At 33.7% G+C, this 23,566-nt stretch overlaps 3 protein-coding genes across 5 annotated transcripts; 1 reads left to right on the top strand and 2 right to left on the bottom strand.

The window, feature by feature from the left end:
• The first annotated feature begins 430 nt into the window (after positions 1–430).
• Positions 431–3,320, top strand: LOC117794329 (bifunctional lysine-specific demethylase and histidyl-hydroxylase NO66). Of its 2 annotated transcripts, none has more exons than XM_034634949.1 (2): positions 431–1,334; positions 1,368–3,320. In XM_034634949.1, exons 1-2 carry the CDS (start codon positions 549–551, stop codon positions 3,141–3,143), a joined length of 2,562 nt encoding a protein of 853 aa, XP_034490840.1. In that variant the 5' UTR covers positions 431–548; the 3' UTR covers positions 3,144–3,320. The 2 variants fall into 2 exon arrangements, with proteins under 2 accessions (XP_034490840.1, XP_034490839.1); XM_034634948.1 differs by having other exon boundaries at positions 434–459; positions 518–3,320.
• Positions 3,321–4,052: 732 nt separating this feature from the next.
• On the bottom strand, positions 4,053–4,612 carry LOC117794332 (39S ribosomal protein L33, mitochondrial). Its single transcript, XM_034634952.1, has 3 exons — positions 4,463–4,612; positions 4,290–4,393; positions 4,053–4,219 (listed from the first exon to the last, which is right to left on the bottom strand). Exons 1-3 carry the CDS (start codon positions 4,501–4,503, stop codon positions 4,170–4,172), a joined length of 195 nt encoding a protein of 64 aa, XP_034490843.1. The 5' UTR covers positions 4,504–4,612; the 3' UTR covers positions 4,053–4,169.
• A 10,797-nt stretch (positions 4,613–15,409) lies between these two features.
• On the bottom strand, positions 15,410–19,378 carry LOC117793850. Of its 2 annotated transcripts, XM_034634276.1 has the most exons (5): positions 18,890–19,378; positions 17,274–17,621; positions 17,071–17,204; positions 15,844–15,959; positions 15,700–15,790 (listed from the first exon to the last, which is right to left on the bottom strand). In XM_034634276.1, coding segments are annotated over exons 1-5 (957 nt in total). In that variant the 5' UTR covers positions 19,247–19,378; the 3' UTR covers positions 15,700–15,788. The 2 variants fall into 2 exon arrangements, with proteins under 2 accessions (XP_034490166.1, XP_034490167.1); XM_034634275.1 differs by having other exon boundaries at positions 15,410–15,959.
• Positions 19,379–23,566: the final 4,188 nt, after the last annotated feature.

The following is a 23,566-nucleotide window of genomic DNA, read 5'->3' as shown; positions in this document are numbered from 1 at the left end:
CTGCTCTTTGAAACGAGTGAGTGAACCTGTTCCTTTGTGTTTGTTCATTTTTGCTCAGCCATTCACTTTTGCTCCGATGTATTTCTTAGCAATCCCCTTGAATAAGCGAATTAAAAATACATATAAAAAAAAATTTAGTACATTAAAATATAATCAATATGTTACATATATAAATTTCACTACATTTTTGATCCATTATGATTTCCTAGATAAGAATATAAATTTTTTTTAACTTATAATGTTAATTATAACTTAGTTAAACGTATTATTATCTTCATTAACTAAAAAAAAGTCAGTGTCGTTTTAAGAAAGTGGTTCTGTTCATGAACAGTGAAGGAACAGAGCCATATTGATTAAGTGAACAAGTGAGCGAACTGAATGAGTTGATTCACATTGAAAAAAAGATCAAGTGATATGTAATATCGATATGCAGCTTATCGGAATCTAGCTGTCAAGCACGTGCGATTTTTTAAAGTACAACTCCATTGAAAACTAAATAATACTTTTATTTCTGCAGGTAGTAAATGAATTAGGTGAAAAGCAATAATATGTCGGATATATCGGACTTGTCGGCATTTGAGGTCTATTCCAGAAGCAGCAAACCAAAAAGTCCAAAGAAAGGGGTGAAAAGCAGCAAATCAAAACAAGCACCAAAGAAGTGGACAAAACAGGCAAAAAAAGCACCAAAGCGTACATTAAAGAAGTTGCCAAAAAAGGCGAACGGTATAAATCAAAATGGCGGCACAAATGACAGACAGTCGTCAAACAGCGTCAAAATGTGCAGCACGTCGGACAGCAACAGCAGCTGCGTTGGCAGCGGCAGCGGCAGCGGCAGCAGCTTTGAGGATGCGTCCGATGATTTGGAGACAACAGCTGATTTGGCCAGGCAGATGAAAAAGCTGGTCAAGCATTGCGCTGCAGGAGCTTGCGACGCCAGCAGCGACGCTAGTGATGCCAACAGCGGCAGCGACGCAACTGAAGGCAGCGATGCAACTGCAGGCAGCGATGCGACTGCAGGCAGCGATGCGACTGCAGGCAGCGATGACTTTCAAGGCAGCGATGTTTCTGCAGGCAGCGAGCAAGAGAGCGAGAGCCAAGAGAGCGATCAATTCAGCGTGGAGTACTCACCAGAGCGCAGCAGCAGCAGCAGCAGTGAAAGCTCGCCAGCTGCGCCTGCGCCGGCTCCGCAGCGACGTCAAGCACAAAAGCGCGCTGAGCTTTTTGCCGATGACTTAAATAACAACAACAACAATAAGCCGCCAGCTGCAAAGCAACAAAAGCTCGTTTGTCCCTTGCAGCGTGCAACGGCGGCAGCGACGTTTACTGCGGCGTCGACAGTGGCGTCGAGATTCACAATGGCGTCTTCTACAGTGGCAGCAAAATCGTGTCCGCTGCCCAGCAAAGACAAAATGGCGCCCAAATCGTGTCCCTTGCCGCCCAAACTGGCCGACAAAATGGCGGCCAAGGCCAAGTCGTGTCCGCTGCCCAAAAAGCAACAACAGGAGGAGCAAAAGGAAACTGTGGTTAAAGGCAGAAAGTCACAGGTGGCAACGCTGGCAAATGATGGAGCAGGAGGCAGCAGAAAATCCCAGGTGGCAATGCTGGCTAAAGAGAAAGCAGCCGCAGGAGGCAGCAGAAAATCCGAAGTGGCAACCCAGGCAAATGCTGGAGCAGTAAGAAAGTCCCAAGTGGCAACGCTGGCAAATGGAGGGACAGGCTCCAAAAGAAACGTTCAAATGGAGCCGCCCAAAAGCAAGCTAGAAAAGGGCCTGGAAGAATCGGCGCGTAAGGAGGTGCATCTGCAGAATTCCATAGAAGAAGGTAAACGTGTGCTCTACTGGCTACTAAATCCCATAACTCCCGAGACATTCTTCTCACAGTACTGGGAGAAGAATGCGTGTCAAGTGATGCGAAAGCGTTCTTCCTACTTCTCGAAATTGATATCATTCAAGATGATTGATGAGCTGTTGATCAAGAATCATCTGGAATTCACCACCAACATCGATGTGACCAGCTATGAGAATGGGGTACGTCAGACCCATAATCCAGATGGTAGAGCCATGCCACCCACTGTCTGGGGCTTCTACGGAGACGGCTGCAGCATCCGGATTCTAAATCCCAGCACCTATTTGAGTGGCCTACGTCAGTTGTGCACCGTAATGCAGGAATACTTTCACTGTCTGGTGGGTGCCAATGTGTATTTGACACCACCGAATAGTCAGGGATTTGCACCGCACTATGATGACATCGAGGCCTTTGTACTGCAGGTGGAGGGCAGGAAACGTTGGCGTCTTTATACGCCACCGCTACCCAGTGATTTGCTGGGGCGCGTCAGTTCCGGCAATTACAAGCAGGAACAGCTGGGTGCACCCATATTTGATGCCGTCTTGGAACCCGGAGATATACTCTACTTTCCACGTGGTACGGTGCATCAGGCTGTGACCGAGCAGCAACAACACTCGCTACACATCACCTTGAGTGTCTATCAACAGCAGGCGTATGCAAATCTTCTGGAAGAACTGATGCCCACGGTGCTACAGCGTGCCATCAATAAGCACCTGACCTTACGGCGTGGTTTACCTTTAAACACCTGGCAGCATTTGGGCTTGGCTAATGGCGGCGCACAGACTGAAGAGCGCACACAACTTGTACAGGGTATTAATCAGATGATACAACAGTATCTCCTGCCAACCGATTCCCAGATAGATGCCGCTGTCGATCAGCTGGCCAAGAAGTACCAGCATGAGGCCCTGCCGCCGGTTGTGCTGCCGGAGGAGAAACTACGCACGGTTTTTGGCTCCCGCAGTGAAACGGATGCCCAAGGACATTGTCTGGCGGATTATGAGCTAAATGAGCGGACTCAGGTGCGTCTTCTGCGCGCCAACATTCTACGCCTGGTAGCCGAGGCTTCCAGTCTACGGCTCTACTATTATGTGGATAATGCTTTGGAGTATCGCAAATATGAGGCCAACTTTATGGAAATACAACCGAATGAGGCGCCGGCTGTGGAGGCTTTGATTAAAGCCTATCCCGAGTATCTGAAGATTGCCGAGCTGCCGCTGCGCAGCGCCGAGCGTCGCATTGAGGTCGCTACGGCTCTTTGGGAGCACGGTCTTCTAATGACCAAGAAACCCTTCAAATAGCACTTGCATCCATCTGCTTCCAAAACAAATAAATCCTATTTTAGCTTTATGTCAACGATTTTTTGTAAGAGTCAGCTCTGTTCTGTCTGCTCAGAAGAATGTCTTTAAACTGTAAACTGTAGATATTGTTAACATAGACTGTAATTAAAGATCGTCAAGTCGCTAGTCCATACAAAAGTATTACTTTTTTTTTGTCTTCTTTTTCATATATAACATTTCTTGCAGTTACATGAAAATGTAGAATCTCTCTCGCTCTTTCTCTCTCTATTCTTTCTAAATATACACCAATTTGTCTACTCTTTCTCCTGGTAAGCCTACTCTTCAGTCTAGCTAAACTATTTTTGCTTGGGGAACTTTTCTTTTCTTTAAATATTCATCTTTTAAAACAAAAATTATTCTTTCTGAATGGGGAAACATTCTTGTGGTGTATTTTCTTCTTGTAATCTCTCCCTATGGAATTCTTCATTCTAATTAAGCTATTTCCGTTTAATAGGTTCACTCTTTCTTTTTGGGGACAACAATTTTCACCTAAATATTCCTTTTAAAGGTAAAATCCTTTCTTTTAAATAGAAAACTCGACTATTGGGGTTTCTTTCTTCTCTCTATGGGACTTTTTTTAGTTCTTCATTTTAAGTAATGATTCCTTCGAGCCTCTCTTTAAACTACAGTAGTGTCTACAAAAGCGAGAAAAACCTTTCCTTCAAGAAAAGAATCTCTTCCTATAAAAGGAGTCAAAAACTAATTTCAGAATGATACAATACATATTTGAAATTTTATATTTCAAACCTAAATAAAGCTGGCAACTATTCAGAATATATATTATAAATAGTATATAGTATTTATAACAATCAGAATATATAGAATTAAGAGTTCTCAACAATAATTAATAAACAAAAAAGACAGCTAAAGTAATTTGTTACTGGCTTATGTACACAACAAATATGTATTTAACTTAAGCTACAAAAATATTTAAAAAACAAAAGAAAGCAAAGAAAAACTGGAGAATTTAAATATTCTATTTCCATTTTAGGCGCTGCGAATTTTCTTGCGCTCACGATACAAGCTCTCCTTTTGAACTGAAAAACATGAAATAAAATCAACATAAATTGTTAAGCTATATATATTGTGTATATGATTGTCACTTACTGTATGGATCGAATTTAATTAACTCGATCTTATCGGCCAGTCGATCACGGAATGCATTGAACTGATGTCCGCTGACCACGCTCTCGAGTACAACCATAATGCGTCTGTAAATAATGTAAACATTCATGTAATTACATAAGTATTTATATACTACATATATTTAATTAACATACTTGCTCTTCACTTTCTTAAACAGCACATTTGTTAGACGCATTTTGTTAGAAAACTTGTTAAAATTGTAATTTATTGCAAAGCGGCTGAAAATTTTGTTGTGCAAGTCGACAGCGTAAAATGTGCTAAAAATGCCAGCAAACAGCTGATGCGCGATAGCATCGATAGCCTTACAACTGTGCGATATATCGATATTTACTTGCTCGATGAGCGTTGCCAGCTCAGCCATTTAATAGCTAGTTCTGGCTATTAACAAAGTTCGATTGCTAGAAATATTTTAAAATTATAAATAATTTAGTTTATTAAAATTTTTTAAATTTAAATAGCATGCGGCGTGCTTTTTTATAATAATGGTGTTACGTATTAAATAAAATAAATTCGATCTCGAAATGCTTAATTATTACAATTGCTTACATATATTTCGATTAACTTGTCTGCATTGTAAACTAGCTTTATTAATCAGATAATTTTTATAATAGATTCAAAATGCATTAACAAGTATTCTCACATTGGCATTTTTGAGCAATTATAAAAAAAATTATTAATGAAATTTTATATTCATTTTCAACAGAAACAGCTTTTTTTGATGTATAAAGTTGGCAGCACTGGTTGCGATATTGAATGCGATATTATCGATAATAACTTTGATATAATATATTTGATATAATAATATCAGAATATACTATATAGTGATGGGCACGCGTTTAAATCAGTTGTTTGATTTACTAATACACGAGCAAAACACGAGTAGACTCTGCCTGCAATCGGCAGTGTGATAATCGAGCATGCCTGTTATCGATACGTTGTACAACATGTGTTTGAGGACTGCGCGCGAATTTAAATGTATTTTTCTAATATTGAATTGTTGTTTAGAATTTAATCTGGCTTAACCTTGGGTGGAAAATATGTAAGTCAAGAGTGCTTGCGTGTCCCTGAAGCCCGTGCAAAGCAAAACTTAATCCACTTAGACTTAAATTAGCGTACATTTAAAGCAAAAGCAAACAAACAAATACTAAACAATATCGGTGCTTTTTTATGTATGTAAAATCAATGTTATATGTATGTCTAATAGCTGTGACTGTTGCAGGTGCACATGTATATATTAAAACTTTTTTTTTTAGATATTTAAATTTTCTTGTATTTTGTTACTTTAAAAAATATATATTTTTAAGAAGGAATCGTAAATTATAATTATTATATCGAAATAATATAAAATGGAATTCACAAATGGTTTAATAATAACACCAAAACAAAAATTATTCTTTTAAAAATTCGTTAGCCTTTTCTCCATGTCTTTAAAATAATTGATTATGAATATGTATCAATTATCATAAATAATTTTGATTTAAAATCATTATATATGAGGTAAATGGAAATAAAAATCACAAGTAAACAATGTTTACTTATTTATTATTTTTATAATTTTTTTCTTAGAAATAAATTACTTTTAATTTATGGCTAACGAATAGGATTTTATTTCAATATTGTTTGGAACCCAAAGAAAACACACAAGTCAAATAATAAAATGGTTTATTAAACACATTTAACACATGAATAATTTTTATTTTGTTGCTCAAATATAATAATTATAGTCATATTTTTATAAAATTAACCAAAATTAAAAATGATCATTAATAAAAATGCATTAAAATCATTATAAAATCATTATTATTGCATCATTATAATAAATTTTATAAGCAAATTGTAAACCAACCAAGAATTTTCCAGAAATGTTAGGGCTATTCCAGAAATACACATCTAAATGATAAAGTTCACTGTTTTTTAAGTAATGCAACAAATAATTAGTAAGAACGTAGAAAAAAAGACTAAAAGTCGAAACGCATCAATAAGCGTATGACTGGACTTCCGCTACCGTTAGTTGAAAAAGGGGTGGGGGCTTAGGGGTTGTTGTGGGGGTGGCTTGTATTGCTATCCGTTTCCGTTTTGTTGCGCTGGTCGTTAAATAGCTTAAGATACAAATTAAATTAAATGAATACATAGCAAGTAATGCCGCACCATGGAGCCCATTGTCAGGGTCAAAGCAGCGTCGGGGGCAGCGATACGAGGACAACACGAGGGCACTTCTGCACACACACACACACACACACATGCACACGCTCACGCACACGCACACACATAACCTCAAACAATGACGCCAATTGGCACAAAAGCTTAAATGTATAATCCCGCTCAACAATGACTTGATGGTTGTTGGTTGTTGGTTGTCGGTTGTCGGTTGTGTCGGCTGTCTTGGAGGTGGTACCACCAAGGTAAGGTCAACAGCATCCAGCAACAAGAGCCGCTTTAACAAAATTTTAAGCAACTATCTACATAACTATATATGTACATATTTCAATTGTATACTATGTACATATATTTATGTAGCGCAGTGTATTAAATATGAGGAATAATAAGCTAAGGCTGCTAAGGCGGCAATTTGCCGTTATATTCAGGCAGGCTCACGTGCTTTCGCACGTTGCCCAATACTAATGTCAAAAAGCACGTGCAGCATCTCACTCGCACCTGTGACAGAAAAAACCCTTGCTGCTTTCAAGCTTTGGCCATCGTTAGCTTTGGAAACCAAACAAAAACAAGAGAGCACACACACACAAACAAATAAACACGCAAACAAACACACGCATACACAGAGAGACGCTAAGATGGCCCTACCACAATGCTGCCCATAAAAGTATACTAACATTCTTTAATTTGTTGGAACTTTGAACAAGTTTTCACTTGTAATCAATTTCTTATGTCATTAATATTGTAAAAGAACACTTTTAATATGATTTTGAGACGTTTTCTTTTTTTTTTTTGTAAATAATCATGCCAAATTGAATAAGCTTTGACTTGTGACTTGTGTTTTCATCATCATTTGGCCTCTAAGTTCATTCATGCATTCAAATTTAATAAGTTTTGAAAAAAAAATATTTCGCTCTAGATCTTATGATTTCTCATAGTAAGAAAAAAAAACTTAAGCTACGAATTACAAAAACTTTATGTAAAATAAATAAATTTAATAATATAATAAATAATTTTAAATTTGTTATTTTTCATCATTTCAGTTTTTAATTTTGAATTTTACATATTTTTCATAATTTTATAATTTTTATTATTATATTTAAGTCAACTGTTCTTAGTTGACATTAAACAAATAAATTATAAAATATAATCTTGATCCAATTGAATGGACTCGACTGTTAAACGCCGCAAGCACAAGCAGAAGCACAAGCACAACATATAAAATGTTCAGCTGCTGCTGCTGTCGTCGCACTTGTAGAGCTTTTCTGTCCGCGTATAGGGCTGAAGCTAAAGCTAAAGCTCTGCCGCCGCGCTCGTCGTTCGTCTTTCGTCGTTCGCTGCTTGCAGACGACAACGTCATCGTGTAAATAAACGGCAGTTCAGTTCAGTTCAGCAGCGACACTCGTGCGAGGCGGATGCAGAGCGCGCAATTTATACTCTCTGCATACAGTGCCATAAACAAAGTTAGACACAGGAGCAGTATGAAAATGTTTGATGTTAGACTTTTGTGAATGTGAACGCGAATAAAACAATACTAACAGCAACAACAACTACAACAAAAACAAACAATAATTTGTATTGTTGTTTCTTGTTTTAATAACAAACTTCTCCTTAGTTTACCTCCTTTGTTTTTTTTTTTTGCTGTTTCGTGCGTGTAAATAAAAAACATCAAGCAACATTTTCATCTCGATTTCTGTTTTAATTTATTTTTTTTTGCAAATTTTTTCATGTGTTTACAGCTAGTAATAATAACAAATGTAAATTAAAGTGCAGCGCCTAAAACAAAATAGAATATATATAAATAAAAAAAAGAAATATAAACAACAAACAGCAACAACAACAAAATCACAGACAGAAATCACAATTTCAATTTGTGGCAGCGGCAGCGGCAGCGCAGGAGACGCCAACGTCAGCGTCAGCGTCGACAGCGGTAAGCAAAAGAAAAAGCAAGAAAAGGAAAAAAAAACCATTTGCATTGCATATAATTCCAGCTCGCGCTCTCTCTCTCACTTTATCTCTGGTTGCTGTGCGTCTGTATTAGTGTTAAGGCTCGCTGGCATGTGTGTGTTTGTTTGTGTGTGTGAATGCGGCAATTCATGTTTTTGCAGCGCGCTTTTAGGCGCTTCAATTGCCAGCCAAAAAAAATAACTAATTAAAATGTACGCAACTGTCAGACGCATACAGCAATTGCATTCCTGTCCATAACTATTGCCACTTCCCCTATTTCTTCTCCCGTCTAGCAGCTTCCATCTCTGTCGCCCACACAATTGCATTCATATTGGCATTCACATTTACAGTGGCTCTCAGCTTATTTGACCCACTACTCTTACATATTACAAATTTCTAATGAATTTCAATAAAATTCATCTTTCCATGGAAAGGAGATAAAAATAAAATTAAACGTAACTTATAATTAAATTTACTCGGGTTTGCTTTTTAAACACTGATTACAAAAATGTTCTAAAATCAAGACTTTCAACTAAAAACTAAGAATTTCTTAAAGTTAGAAAACATTTCAAATAAAACCAAGAAAAAATATTTAAGATGAATATTCTTGACTTATGAAGTAGGTTTTTTTTCAGTGTAGGACTTCATAAAATGTATTTTTTCACGTTGCATTTAGGCTAAGTTTTAAAAAAATTATCTTTTACACTTAATCGGACTTATATTCATAAACTCAAAGTGAATTCAATACTCAAAATATTTCCGGAATGAAATTAACACATGTTAAAGGTATTAAATTTTAATTATAAATATTCCAGGAACTGTTATCATTATACGTTTTAATATAAAATCTATAATATAATGGTTATTTTTAATTTTTATTGATTCACTTACAAAATAATGATTCATTTTGAGATTTACTTTGAAACTAAAAATAAAATCATTGAATAATGAGCATTTCTTGGGTTTCATTATGTCTTAAAAATATAATGAGTATAAAAATCATGTAATAACTATAAATTTAAACTATTTATTTTTTATTAATTTTATTATTTATGTGCTTAAAGTTTAGTTAAAAGTGTAGTGAGTCAAATAAGCTGTAAGCCACTGTAAATTTACAGATATCCATTCATTCACATTTGCATTCTGTTTAACCTTCCTTCTTCTCCTCCTCTGCTCTTCCTCTTCTTTTTTATGTGCTGCGTCCATTTAGTTAGAATTGATGCGGGCTGGAATTTACGATAATATCCTGTAAATTATTTATCCGCGATTTGATCTCTGTTTCCCAGAACGAACCGGTTTATTGTTTCTTTTCCACAGAATTGTCGATTGTTTGATGTATCGAGAATTATCTATGGTCTTCTTTGAAATGAAAAGCATCAAAGGTTCTTTGAATTTCTTCTTAAAATGTAGATTAAGCTTGAGTTTCAGCATATTTGTAAACAATTTCATAATGACTAAGCTTTTCATATGGTCGTGAAAATGAAAAAGTTTTGTCTCGCTTAAAATAGGAGGATATAATCCATTCGAGGAATAAAAATTGTTTCAAAATTCATCAAAACGGAACATTTTCTATTCTATTTACGTTTTATATTGGAATATTTTCAACTTACATACATACATATGTATGTGTGTATAGTTTTAGTATGGATAGTTACTAAGCAGTGTTGCCACACTTAATTTCAATAATATCAAAAATTTGATTTAAACTTAAAATAAATATCTATAAAACAACGAATTGTTATTCTAAGTCATTTACAATTTTCTAAGAAGTAAAATCGCAACATCCAATTTATTTTCATGAAATTAGAGACTTAAAATCAGGTATCAATAAAAATGTTTATTTTTCTGACAATTTAGCTCAGTTTTCACTAAGAACAAAATTAAAGTAATTGTAGTAATTTATAATATAAGCAATTCCATTGTAATGTTATAATTTAAAGTAACTCGTAAATTTTCTAATAAGTAAAATCACTATTTTAAAGTAATTTTTTGAAATTTGAGACTTAAAATCTGGTATCAATAAAAATGTTAATTTTTCTGACAATTCAACTCAGTTTTCACGAAAAACAGAATTATGGTAATTGCAGTAATAAATTATTAATGTAATTACACTGTAATGTTTTTATTTTTGAGTAAACAGAAAAGCCATATGGATTTCCGTGTTAAGTGCAGGGTATCTTTAAGTGTAGGATTTCAATTTGTTTAAGATAAATTTGAGGAAATCTTCGAATAAATACACAAATCAAAAATAATTCAATAAAATATATAAATATAATAACTTTTAAAAATCTCTCTCAGATTTTCTACATTCTAAACTCAGTTTGAGGTTTAAGTGCGCAGCGACTGCGACGTTGACTGCGGCAGCGACGGCGACAGCGGCAGCGGCAGCGACGGCGACTGGCAGGTGAAACACGTAAATAAACAAATGTGGCGGATGGGAGGCTGAGAGCATTAAGGGAGATGGGTGGATGGGGCAGGTGGGAGGAGGGGATAAGTGCGGCAAACACAAGATACATAAGTAAATGAATAAATAATGTAAACAAAATATTAAATTAGAAGAAATTTACTTACGCGCACGCCGACGCAAACACAATAGGTTGCAGAAGAGAGAGAGAGAGCTAGAGCGTTGGAGCGAAAGAGAGAGCGAGAGCGTGAGGAAAGAGAGGCAAGGTGTGAGAACACTGTGCAAAGCTCATAAGTAAATTGTGCAAAAGGCCATAAAATTAAAGCAAAAATTTACACGCAGAGAAAGAGAGAGAGAGAGAAAGGGAGTGAGAGAGAGAGAGAGAAAGGGAGAGAAAGAGAGTTTCTCTTGTTTTGGCGACATGCATAGCACAGTTTGAGCTTCATTGAGAACTTTGCTTAACATCTGCAAAAAACCGAACAAAACGTTTTGTGCACTGATCTCTTCTAGATACCCTATATATTTGAAAAGGGTATAGTATGGACCTAGTGTTGAAATAATCGTAATATCAATAACTTGATCCAAGCGAAAGCAATTTTTCAACTAGCTTAACTGATAATTATCTTGACCTATCGAGAAACACTATCGATTTAATAACTTAACTCTTATCTGAATCTGCTTCAAAATTGTAAAATAATATTTTTTTCATCTCTTTGTCTTACTTTTTCTTAGACATTTTTTTTAACAATTTCAAACTGTTATAATTTTGTCAAATCTTAACCAATTTCCTCGAGAAATGTGAATTTTTCATTATTCGGCCTCCCAATTGAATCTGCGATAAAACTAGAAACTATAATTTTTTCCATCACTGTTCTTTTTTTTTCTATATTTTCAATTACTGTTTATTTTTTCCATACTTTTCCTTTGAATCTTTTTTAAAAACTTTAAACTGTCATACAAATTGTAATTATTTGGCCGTTATTTGGATTCTGCATCAAAATTAGAAATTAGTATTTTTTTTATCATCGTCCATTTTTTCTACATTTTCGATCACTGTTAGTTTTTCCATAATTTCCCTTTGACACCTTTTCAAAAACTTCAAACTGTCATAACTTAGTCAAATTTTAACCAGTTTTCTCATGGATTTATCACATTATTTAGCCCTTTTTTTGATTCTGCATTAAAATTTAAAAATTTAATTTTTTCAAAAGCTGGTAATTTTTTTATACTTTTTTAAAACTGTCCCAAATTTTTCATATATCACTAGTTAATATCCATATAAAGTACGCAACAGTAACGATTAAATGTGTTCTGTATATAAAATAAATGTTAATGTGCACAATTCCAGGGTATTTATGTATCGGTGCCTTTGTCAATTGCATTACACTTTTTGTTTGTTTGCCTGGCTGCGTGCTGTGAAGATTGTGCAATAAAACTACAATAACAAACAAAATTGCCTCTGCTACTGCGGCCGCACACTCATCGCACACACAAGCAAACACAGATATCTACAATGTGTACATACATATGTAGATACAAAGTGTGAGCGCACAGCAAAATTATCAAATTTGCACTCTCCCGAACTCGCTCTCTCTCTCTCTGTTTGATCGGCACCCACGCATCAGCGCGCTCTGCTGCGCTCTCGCATTCACATTCACACTCTCTGCGGTGTACTTTGACGGCAGCGACGCAGGCAGCAGATAGCGACTGCGACTGCAAGGCGTGCGTATCCATTTGCTTGCGCTCTCAGTCGTTCGTTCGTTCGTTCGGTCAGTTGCTTGGCTGAGCTTTTCCCGTTAGCCCGCTCGCGCTCGCTCGCACTCGCACTCGCATTCGCAACCAATTGCTCCGATAAACACAACAACGTCACGACGACGACGACGACGTCGGCAACGTGTTTCGGTTTCGATTGTTTGGCAGCGCGAAATAATTAAAAAAAATACACATTTGCAAAAAATAAAAAAAAGTAGCATTAATACAGTTACTTGCTATACAGACTATATAATATATACCTTTAAAATGTACACGCATGTTTGCTGTTGGATTAGCTGATCTCCAACTTTATTTGTATTATATATTTTTTTCTAGTGTGTCTGTGAGTGTGTTTGTTTTACAAAAATGCAACAAATTATCAGGCAAAGCAATAACAACAAGCAGGTGTCAGTTGCCCAAGAAGAGGCACAAAAAGTGAACGAGCAATAGAGCGAACGAGAGAGAGAAAGAGCGCAATTGCGAGCAACTCTCTCAGGTGAGTGTATTCAGCACAATGCTATTCAAACTGTAAGCAACTAAGCTTTAAGTGATTGAGTGCTTTTTTGCCAGCATTTTTCCACAGTGCAAATTAGTAAGCACATACAGTGGGATGCATCGATTTGTATGGGCCAAAAAAAAAAAAAAAAAATGGTAACCCATATGCTTAAACTATGGTCAAGAAACTACAGTTCTAAAATCAATTCCTGGTTTGAGTCGAAAAATGTATTTTTTTGAAATTTTTACAATGTTGTTATTAGCATATCTTTAATGTTTTTAGACCGATCGTGTCAATAACAAACAAACATTTACACATTCTCTTGGGCAAAAAAAAAATAATTTTTTTTATCAACATTTATTCAAATTATTATTTTAATTTACTTGGCTGTGGTTCTAAGTAGAGTTGGGAATATTCGATTATTTTCTGAAACAACTCGTTCCGATTTTATATTAATTTAAATCCTTTAAAAAATAGATTTTTTCAAGGAAGTACTTTAATTTTTATATTTGTAATTTTTTTTCACTAATCAAAATGTTTGTAAATTTTTATTTTGGCAAAAGACTTTTTGCACTAACTGTATTAAGAGGATAAGTATAACAAACACTGTGTATGTTGTACAATATAACAACTACAAAGAATATACAACTGTAATTCAATCAAAGTACTTAAAGTATTGTGGGAAGAATACTTGATTAAAGTTCTCTCAGGTATACACATATGTAATTTGCTTAATAGGTATTAGAATTTTAAATAATAGTTACTAAGAGTTATCCAATTATAATATTTAATTGCAAGATGAAAAATATATTGTCAAAATAAATATATGTATTTTGTGGAGTTGTGTTTTTTAAAGATACTTATTGTAGTTTCTTTCTGAAATAAATTTGTTTTATTTTCAAAAATTCTTAAAATAAAAGACAACATTTTGATATTGAATTTATATATTTTTTTTAATTTCTCTGAAATTGGTTTTATTTAACAAAATTAAAATTTTGAGTAAAAATATTCTTGTTTTAGAAAGCGATTTTTCTTTTCAGTGTACTTTAACAGTTTTTTCATGTTTACTATCATTTTTATCTGGATTTCATTTTGTAATTGATTTTTTTTTTTTTGTGGGATAGACTCCAAATTAATAGAAAGAATTATAAAATATATATGCAATCTTTGAGGTGCGTTGCCATATTTTGCACAAAATTTAGAGAAAAGTACACTGAAAATTCGTAGCTAAGTTTTTTACTGTTTGGGTTATTTATGAATTAAGTGAATATTAAAATGGTGGCTAGATAAATTAAAGTAATGCTTAAAGGCAGAAAGACCTTTGCACTTCACAGTATAAACAGTCGACAGGTGTTTGCTGATTGCTGACACACACACACACACACACACACGCACACACACACACGCACACACGCACACATAGACAAACACACACAAACACACACATAGAGTAGGCGGCTTATTGAATTACATTGCAAACTATTTTGTTTAATTAAAGTTGCGTTGCGGTTTTGCACCTTTCACATTTTCATTGTTCCTTTTGTTGTGCCTCCTGTTGCTGTTGTTATTATTGTTGTTGTTGTTGTTGTTATTGTTGTTATTGTTCTGGCATTAGGCTGATGAAAATGCCAATATAATTTCCTGTTCTATTTCCACATCTAGTGCCAATAACGTTGAACGAGCTGTGCAAATGTCAAAAGGTGTTTGCTTTTGTGGTCAACTAAACCCAATAAACAATTCTCCCTACTCCCCCACCTCCACCCCCCACCCCCTTGACACAGCTGACAATTGTGATAATTATTGTTGCTATTGTATTGTGCACTAATTGAGCTAACAACAATTGTTGTGAGTTGCAATTAGTAATGTAAATCCAAGCTGTCTATCGAGTTTAAAATCGAAAAAAAAAATAATTGACTTGTCGATCAATCGGTTAATAATACAGCGAGTTACAAATATCGAATTTTTCCAAATCACCTTTTTTTTTTTAAGTACACATATCATAAGGAAAGTATGGAAAAAATGGGCAATGTTGGAAAAACTGAAATTTTTCAATTTGGAAGCAGAATAATGTTAAAATTTATATGCCGCAAGGAAATCGGTTAAGATTTGACAAAGTTATGAATGTCTAAAGTTCTTGAAAAAGTGCAGAAAGTAAAGAAAAATGGACAGTGCTGGGAAAAAATTGAGCATTCCCATTTTAATGCTGAATCAAGTTAGATTAAAGCTGTAAACATCGATTTTGTTAACTCCTCCTAATCATAGAAAGAAAAAAAAAAACGAGTTAAAGTGATTGAAAACTGTTGTTGTTATTTCTGCCATTTTTTTTTATCGTGTTTTTTGTTGTATACTATATATTTTTCCAAATTTTTATCTGTTATGCTCGTCAAGAATTCAATCGAAACGATAATTTAGTACACTTTATCGGATAACAATTTAGAGGGATTTTTGGTGATCTGTTAACTACAAGAAAACAAAAAAAAAAATGATGTAAAAAAAGTGTTGAAGTGTAAAATGTAAGAATTATTTAACATTCATCCAACAATAACCGTTATCCATTTGCTGATTGTTTATTGCAAGGTCCTTCATCCTCTAACGTTTCTATTTTCTATAATCTCAATCTGCTCATCAGTAAAAAGCGCCGATTAGAAACATTATTGCTATACATATACCCAACGATGTCACGGGAATTGTCGGTCTTGATATTGGACTCTGCAGAATATATTCGAGTAATTTCGCAACTATCTCAAATGATATCAATTTACAGTTTGGCCAGTGTAAACACATCATATAGCGAACGATTCCCATCTTATATTGCACTTTATTGATCTCTTGTAGCATTGCATCGATTTGATTCTCTCTCAGGAGTTCATTATGTTTACTGCCGAAGAGAAGAATAGAAGATTTTAGAGAATTTTAGACCTAAGAATCTATTAGATATCGAGGTATATCAATTAGAGATATACAACTCCTTATGTCATAACATATTAAGTATAAAACAACACTTTAAAATTGATTCTGAGACCTTTCATTTTCTTGTAAAAAATCGTGTTTAATTGGACAAAAAAATTGACTTGTAAAGCTGCTAGGTCAAGGGTTAGATCAACTTTAAACACACATAACTTTGTCAAAACTGAACCGATTTTCAATCGGAATGTCATTTTGATCATGGTTTGGCCCCTTAATTCATTCTGCATTCAAACTTTTTCAATTTTGTAAAAAAAATTATTTTCCTCTAAATCTTGGGTTCGATGCCAAGGGTCCCCCCTTTGAAATTTTGAAAATTAAAAAATTTAAATCTCAAGTTTTCACTTTTAATCAACTCCTTATATCGTAATTAGTATAAAATAACACTTTAAACTTGATTCTGAGACTTTTTATTTTCTTGTAAAAAATCGTGTTTAATTGGACAAAAAATTTGACTTGTAAAGTTGCAAGGTCAAGGGTTAGACCAACTTCAAACACACATAACTTTGTCAAAACTGAACCGATTTTCAATCGGAATGTCATTTTGATCATGGTTTGGCCTCCTTATTCATTCTGCATTAAAACTTTTTCAATTTTGTAAAAAAAATTATTTTCCTCTAAATCTTGGGTTCGATGCCAGGGGTCCCCCCTTTGAAATTTTGAAAATTTTAAATTTTAAATCTCAAGTTTTCACTTTAAATCAACTCCTTATATCGTAATTAGTATAAAATAACACTTTAAACTTGATTCTGAGACCTTTCATTTTCTTGTAAAAAATCATGCTAAATTGGACAAAATTAGACTTGTAAAGCTGCTAGGTCAAGGGTTAGATCAACTTCAATATGTCATAACTCTGTCAAAACTGAACCGATTTTCAATAGGAATCTCATTTTGATCATAGATCGGGCTCTAAATTCATTGTGCATTTAAAAACAGTTATTAGGTAAAATTAATTCAAAATGCCTTTTTTAACGTGAAAATAATAATAATAGTAGTTAAAGCGTACACCTGCTTAGACTACTCACAGTTCCAATCCGGCGAGTTCCTGTTCAAATCCCTTAAGTGTCTCATAGGCCTCATCTAGTATCTCCTGTTTCATGTGGACAGCAACGACAATATCGTCATGCTGCGATTGAAATCGATCCTTAAGCGTCAATATCTATAGTTTTCGAATCATACCATATCATATCATTATCATATCAAATTGTGTTCAAATTTTAAGCCCTACCTCATCCTCCAGCTCGGCATTCTGCATTTCTAATAGACGATTCTGTCGCTGTTGTTCGGCTAATTCCTTTGCGCAACTTCGGAACTTGCATAATTCCCGAAACATTTCAGTTTTCGTTTCATGCAACATGTCGGCAAAGTTGTTGCACTCTTGTGTCTTTGACTGCAACTCGAGTCGCAACTTCTCCTCCTGCAAACGTGCCTCACTCAATGCATTGTCAATGGACTCGCAATTCTCTATTCCAACATGTTTAAATTGACGTAACTTCAATTCCAGACGCTCGCTACGTTGCTGCTCACGATTAATCATGTTATTTCGCAAAAATATATCGTCTCGCATTACATTGGCCTGAAAGATGGCAAAATTGAGAGTTAAACAGCTTTCAAAAATCTTAGAAATAAAATATAATGTTGTAATATAAATAAAATGAACATTATGAAATTATTGCATTTTTTTTTAGTCATCTTACAAAATCTTCAATAAATGATAGAAACGTTAAAGCTGAGAAAAATACATACTATACATATTGTAGTAGAAAGAATCTAGTAAAATTTAAATTTTATTCAAAAAAATAAAAATCAAAGTTCATTAAAAATCTGATATAAAATGTTGACGGTTTCTTTTTAAAATATTTAAATTTGTAATTTTGAGTAACTTATTAATTAGTTACTTTAACTGTTTGTTAAAGAAAAGAAGTACAAGTTTCATATAATAAATTAATATAGTAATAATAATAATATAGAAATATATTGCGACTAAGGCAAAACAACCGATGAGAGAGAGAGTCAAAATTATATATATCTATATTATTACAGCCTAACATTTTTTATAAAAACTACATTAAAATCATAATCTACTAGTTTTTGATTTTCTTTAACTTTGTCGAAATTTTATATCATACTTTAAAAAAATTGTCTTTATCAAGGCTGTAAACCAGCAAAAGTTTGGAAAATTTTCGATTCAGTGCCAAGGGTTTTTGGTTTAAACCATTATTGAAATTAATAAAAAAAATATTTTTCCTGATTTAGATATATTAATCAATTTTTAGTAAATTATTTTTGTAAAGCCAATTACTATATGTAAATATTCAAGATAATTATACATAATCTCAAGATTTAAGGACTTATTATCTTACGATTTTTATAATTTCGCGATATTAGAAAAGTATTAACTCTGTGTAATACTATTATTATTATTATTTTTTTTTTGAAACCGAACCGCTTTCAAAAAAAAAAGGGTTTGGTTCGAAAAAAAAATTATTACATATATTCTATGGTTTTCTAATATTACGCAATTATTTGAGACTTTGGATTAAAATAGGTCATACTTAAATCTTGAAAAACAATTTAATTTATCATTAAAATTTGACTTCTAAAAAAAAAAAAAAATTTCAAATTCAAAAATCAAAATGTTTAGAAAAATGTATAACAATAAAAATATTTTTTTGTATAAAAGTGTACCAAGTTTCGAACCCAAGGTTTGGATATATAAACCACTTCGCGAACCGAACCGATGTCTTGCTCTATGGTTCGAACCGCCGAACCGAACCTTTCACAACATTTTGGAGAAAGAGTCTCGATTTATAAATTTGATGCTGTAATATGTAATCTGCTTACCTTTTGTTGGTATTTGCGAACCAGTTCATGGAGATCGCAAACTTCGGCACAACGTCGTCTCCAAAGTCGGGCCAGCATTACATTGAATACTTTGATGGCTCTCAGACGACTCTTCGGATCCATGGGTTGTCTGATCATCTGACATTGAGTTGGTCTTGTCACCAATTGTTGTGGTCCCGGACAGAGATAGGAATATTGTGCTTTATGTGCTATTGGCATCTTGTCGAACGTTGACTCCAGTTCTTCTAGAGCCTTATTCAGTCGGTGTTTACATCTGTGCCAATCGTGTGGCGAATTCTCGACATTAAGTCGCTGCGATTGCGTTGTTTTGTCCTTTATAATGCCTGACGATGACATGACCTTGCCTGAAGTTGCAGGTCTAAGCCATGGATTGACTAAGACTCTAAGACTACTTGCTCCCCACTTACCGTTGGCATCTGCTACTGAAATAAATATATATATGGGGCCAAAAGTATTTTGATTTCTTTGATTTTTGTATGCCTATTTCTATTTATTTTGTGTTAAACACAAAACACAAAAACTGATTTCTGTCGGACTTGAAATGATTTTGGTTTCAATCGACATAGTTTCCAAAGAAAATTAGGAATACAAATTGAAAAACAAAATTTAAAACAGCCCTAACATATAAGGAAATATTCGCTAGCAAAAAAATTAGAAGGTTCTATCTTAAAGAAGGTAAAGAAGGTTCTATTTTTAAAAAACTCTGATATCCGAAATGATAATTTTTTTTTGCAGTTAAAAGTTAAAGTATGAATTGCTGGAGGTGAAATGATAAAATTTGATTTAATTTCCCAACCAATACAGTAAATTTAAATTTAATACATTTATAATTCATGTATTAAAGATTAATGAGTATTCTCACACTTTATTATAAAAACAAGTTTCGATTCGATAAAATAATGGTTTTCAATAGTATAAGAATATTCTGATGAAATTATTATCTATAATTCGGTGTTTTTTTTTTTCTCTATGTATCCTCATTTCTACACTATATAGAACCGATTTGAAAAATAAGTGGATTCGATTCACCCTGATAATCCTAGCTGCATTTTGATTTTATCCCGAATTCCGGCAGTTTTTTTTTTTATGTAGGTATCATAACAGGTATCATAACTATACTTGGAGTTTTGGAGACTTCTATTCATAGATTAGTTGTATAACTGGAATTTTTGTATCTCTTTTTTTGCTAATGACTTTCGCTCTTTGCTTTTTCTCGGTACTTGCTCACATTTCTGTTTCTCTGCTCTTTTCGTCTTCTCGTTTCCCTTTTTTTTCCTCAATACACTTTAAAATATTCTATAAATTATACTTGGATAGTAGTTTCTAAAACTGTTATTTTCTATGGCTCGTTTTTTCTCCTTTTTAACCTTTTTATCCTTTTCTTTTACTCCCTTTCCCATTACTCGGTGCTTGGCTCTCTGAAAGAAATATAATATAAATATGAAATACTTATGGAGCTATAAAAATGTTTCGGGAGGTAGTTAAAGGTAATGCGATGAAAGCTATATATGTATATATATATATATATATATATATATATGTGTTTGTGTGTGCATGTGTGTGTGTGTGTGTGTTTTATATATATATGTATAAGGAAAATATGAAATGAGAAAATTACATTATTGACTTACCAAACATTGTTGCTGTTGTTGTTGTTCTTGTTGTTGTTGGTGTTGTTGGTGTGCCGCACGCCATTTTGACAGTTTGAGCGCTTTACAAATAAACCGTTGGGGGCCGTGTCGCTGACAGGCGTTGAAAACGTGGCTGATAATGCCGCGATTGTGGCAAGGAGGGGGTAAGGGGGTTGGTCGAGCAGTAGATGGGTAAATGTTGGGGCATTTCTGACAGGGCTGGGACTGAGAACTGGCAGGCAATTACCTGCAATAACTATAAATGAAAATATAAAGAGAAGAGCAATAAGTTCAAGGTTCTCAATTTGATTTACCAAATCGATGGACAAAAATATGCACAAATATTTAGTATAGTCAACTGTAGAATACCCTGCGTTCAGTTATTTACATGCTGTTCGGCACGCCGAAGATTTGATGCCCTTGCTGTATTCAATTTTCGACTGGCTGTTCCAATGACAGCTTTATGATATAGTATACCGATTTGCACCAAATTTGATGAGAATATATAAGATAAATCCAGATGTAAATTTTGTCAGTTTGATTAAGTTATCTCAAAAAATAAAAATGTTGTTCTTATTAAAATTTAATTTTCTCCGATCGTTTCTATGGTAGCTATACGAAATAGTAAACCGAACCAAATTTGGTGAGAATATATAAGATATATCTAGATGTAAATTCTGTTAGTTTGATTAAGTTATTTAAAAAAATAAAAAAGTTTTTCTTACTAAAACTTAATTTTCTCCGATCGCTCCTATGTCAGCTATATGATATAGTTAACCGGTTCGAACCAAATTTGGTGAGAATATATAAGATAAATCTAGATGTAAATTCTGTCAGTTTGATTAAGTTATCTCAAAAAATTAAAAAAGTTTTTCTTATTAAAACTTAATTTTCTCCGATCGTTCCTATGTCAGCTATATGATATAGTTGACCGATTCGAACCAAATTTGTTCAGGATGTATAAGACCAACTAAATTGCATATTTTGGTAGATTGGTAAAGATATCTCAAGAAACAAAGTAGTTTATGTACTAAACTTTTATTTTCAACCGATCGTTCCTATGGCAGCTATATGATATAGTGGAACCATCCCAAAATAAAAACAAAATTGGTTTGCGTATGGTATTCAGGAACCGAATTACCAAATTTGAATCTATCTTATTCTTATATTCTCTGAGATTTAGGTCGTCATACAGATATCGACTCGGCTGTTAACGCTGTTCAAGAATATATATATATATATATATATATATATATATATATATATATATATATATATATATATATATATATATTCTATAGGGTCAGAGTAGCCTCCTTTACCCTGTTACACACATTTCAATGAACACAATACACCCTTTTACTTATTTTTGAAGAGCATGAACAATGAATTTCAGGTGAACATAAATTTGATTAAAATTTGCTTGGCAACAGCAAGAAATTGACAAAGTGACCTTGGCCTGGTCTGAATTGGCGGCACATAATTAATTAAAATATCATTAGGCGAAAAAGGAAATGTGTTTCAGACGCAGACTCAAATTCAGACACAGCCTCGGCAACGCACTTAACTAAAACCTCATAAACACTGAGACACGCAAATAGTTGCTAGGATTAAGGACAACAGGATATTAAGCAAGGGAGGAAAAGTTGGTCACTTTCATAGGCAAAGGACATGCACAGTACACTGATAAAAATATGGTTATAAACTCAAGATTTTGTTGCATAAATAAATCCATTAGAAAACACAGCTTTTTAAGCTTTTTATGATCAATTTCTTCTTAATAATAAGATGCAAAATTCTTGTAGTTTTAAGACGATGGGAATATTTTTTTTTTAAATTTATAGACTCAACAGTTTTAAATTGTTAACAAATAAAAAAAAACGCCGTCTTATTGCACTATAAAATTGTCTCAGCTATGTTGTGTGCAAATTTTAGTCTCCTATTTCTTATGGTTTGGGCTGTGCAATGATCAGTGAGTCAGGACAAAGAGTTTTATACATATGGATTAAGAACTGCTATTTTTTTGGATTTAAATCTTAGTGTTAGTAATTTGGTTTAAAAATTGTTTTATTTTAGCAACAAAATATGTAAGATTATTTTTCAAAATTTTAGAAATTAGTTTTTGGTTTATTTTTTTCAGTGTAGTAACTACTGTAGCTGGATCCAAACTCAGTCAAATAGACAGCTGGCCAAACTAATTATGCGCTCCAGCGCCACTGGAATCTTTTGCATATGAAAGCAGTTGTGAAATTGGTATAACCCCTCAGAACTCTTGACTCTGCCCCTTTACCATCGCCCTTGCCCCCTTGCCCCTTTGACACAGCAACAACAGCAACAACAGCAACAACAACAACAACAACAACAACAACAACTTACCTCCTTTTCACTTTTCAGCATTGATTAAAAGTTTTAGCAAGTCAATAGAAGGCAAGTCCATGCTTTGGTCCTCGTCCTCGTCTTCGTCCTCATCTCCATCTTCACTTCTATCTTCATTCCCATCTTCATTCCCATCTTCATCCTGTTTCTCGTCATCGTCGGACAGGAAGTTGGAAGATTGCTACGCGTGACAGCTTAAAATGCAATTTGCAATGCTCAGTGTAAAGTTGAGAGATTATTTAAATTTATAATCGAGTCTCAAATATGCATAGAAATGTGTTAAAGTGTACAAAATATCAAAAGTTAATACACCTAGACTTCACTTGACTTCAATATCAAAAGTGACCATAGCATCTTAAATTGTCTTTCTTTTTTTTTGGAGCAATAATAAATCAGCCAAATTTCACACTTGCCTGCATTTCGTTAAATTCGAAAAAAAAATTATAGATCAATTCAAAAATGCTTTTAAATTTTTATTTTTTTTTCACCATGCTTTTTCTATAATATAATATTTACTATATATATTAAAAATATACTTAACTTTTAATATCGAATATTTAAGCCAAATTTTCTGATATTCACTTCATTTTTAACAAACATTTGTGATTATTATCACTTTAATTTTAATTTTTTTTGTGTTCTTAGAACC

Source organism: Drosophila innubila, chromosome X (genome assembly GCF_004354385.1).
Source record: "Drosophila innubila isolate TH190305 chromosome X, UK_Dinn_1.0, whole genome shotgun sequence".
Classification (NCBI taxonomy): Eukaryota; Metazoa; Arthropoda; class Insecta; order Diptera; family Drosophilidae; genus Drosophila; species Drosophila innubila.
Note: the sequence above shows the minus strand (reverse complement) of the source record. Positions and strands in the feature narration are given on the sequence as shown.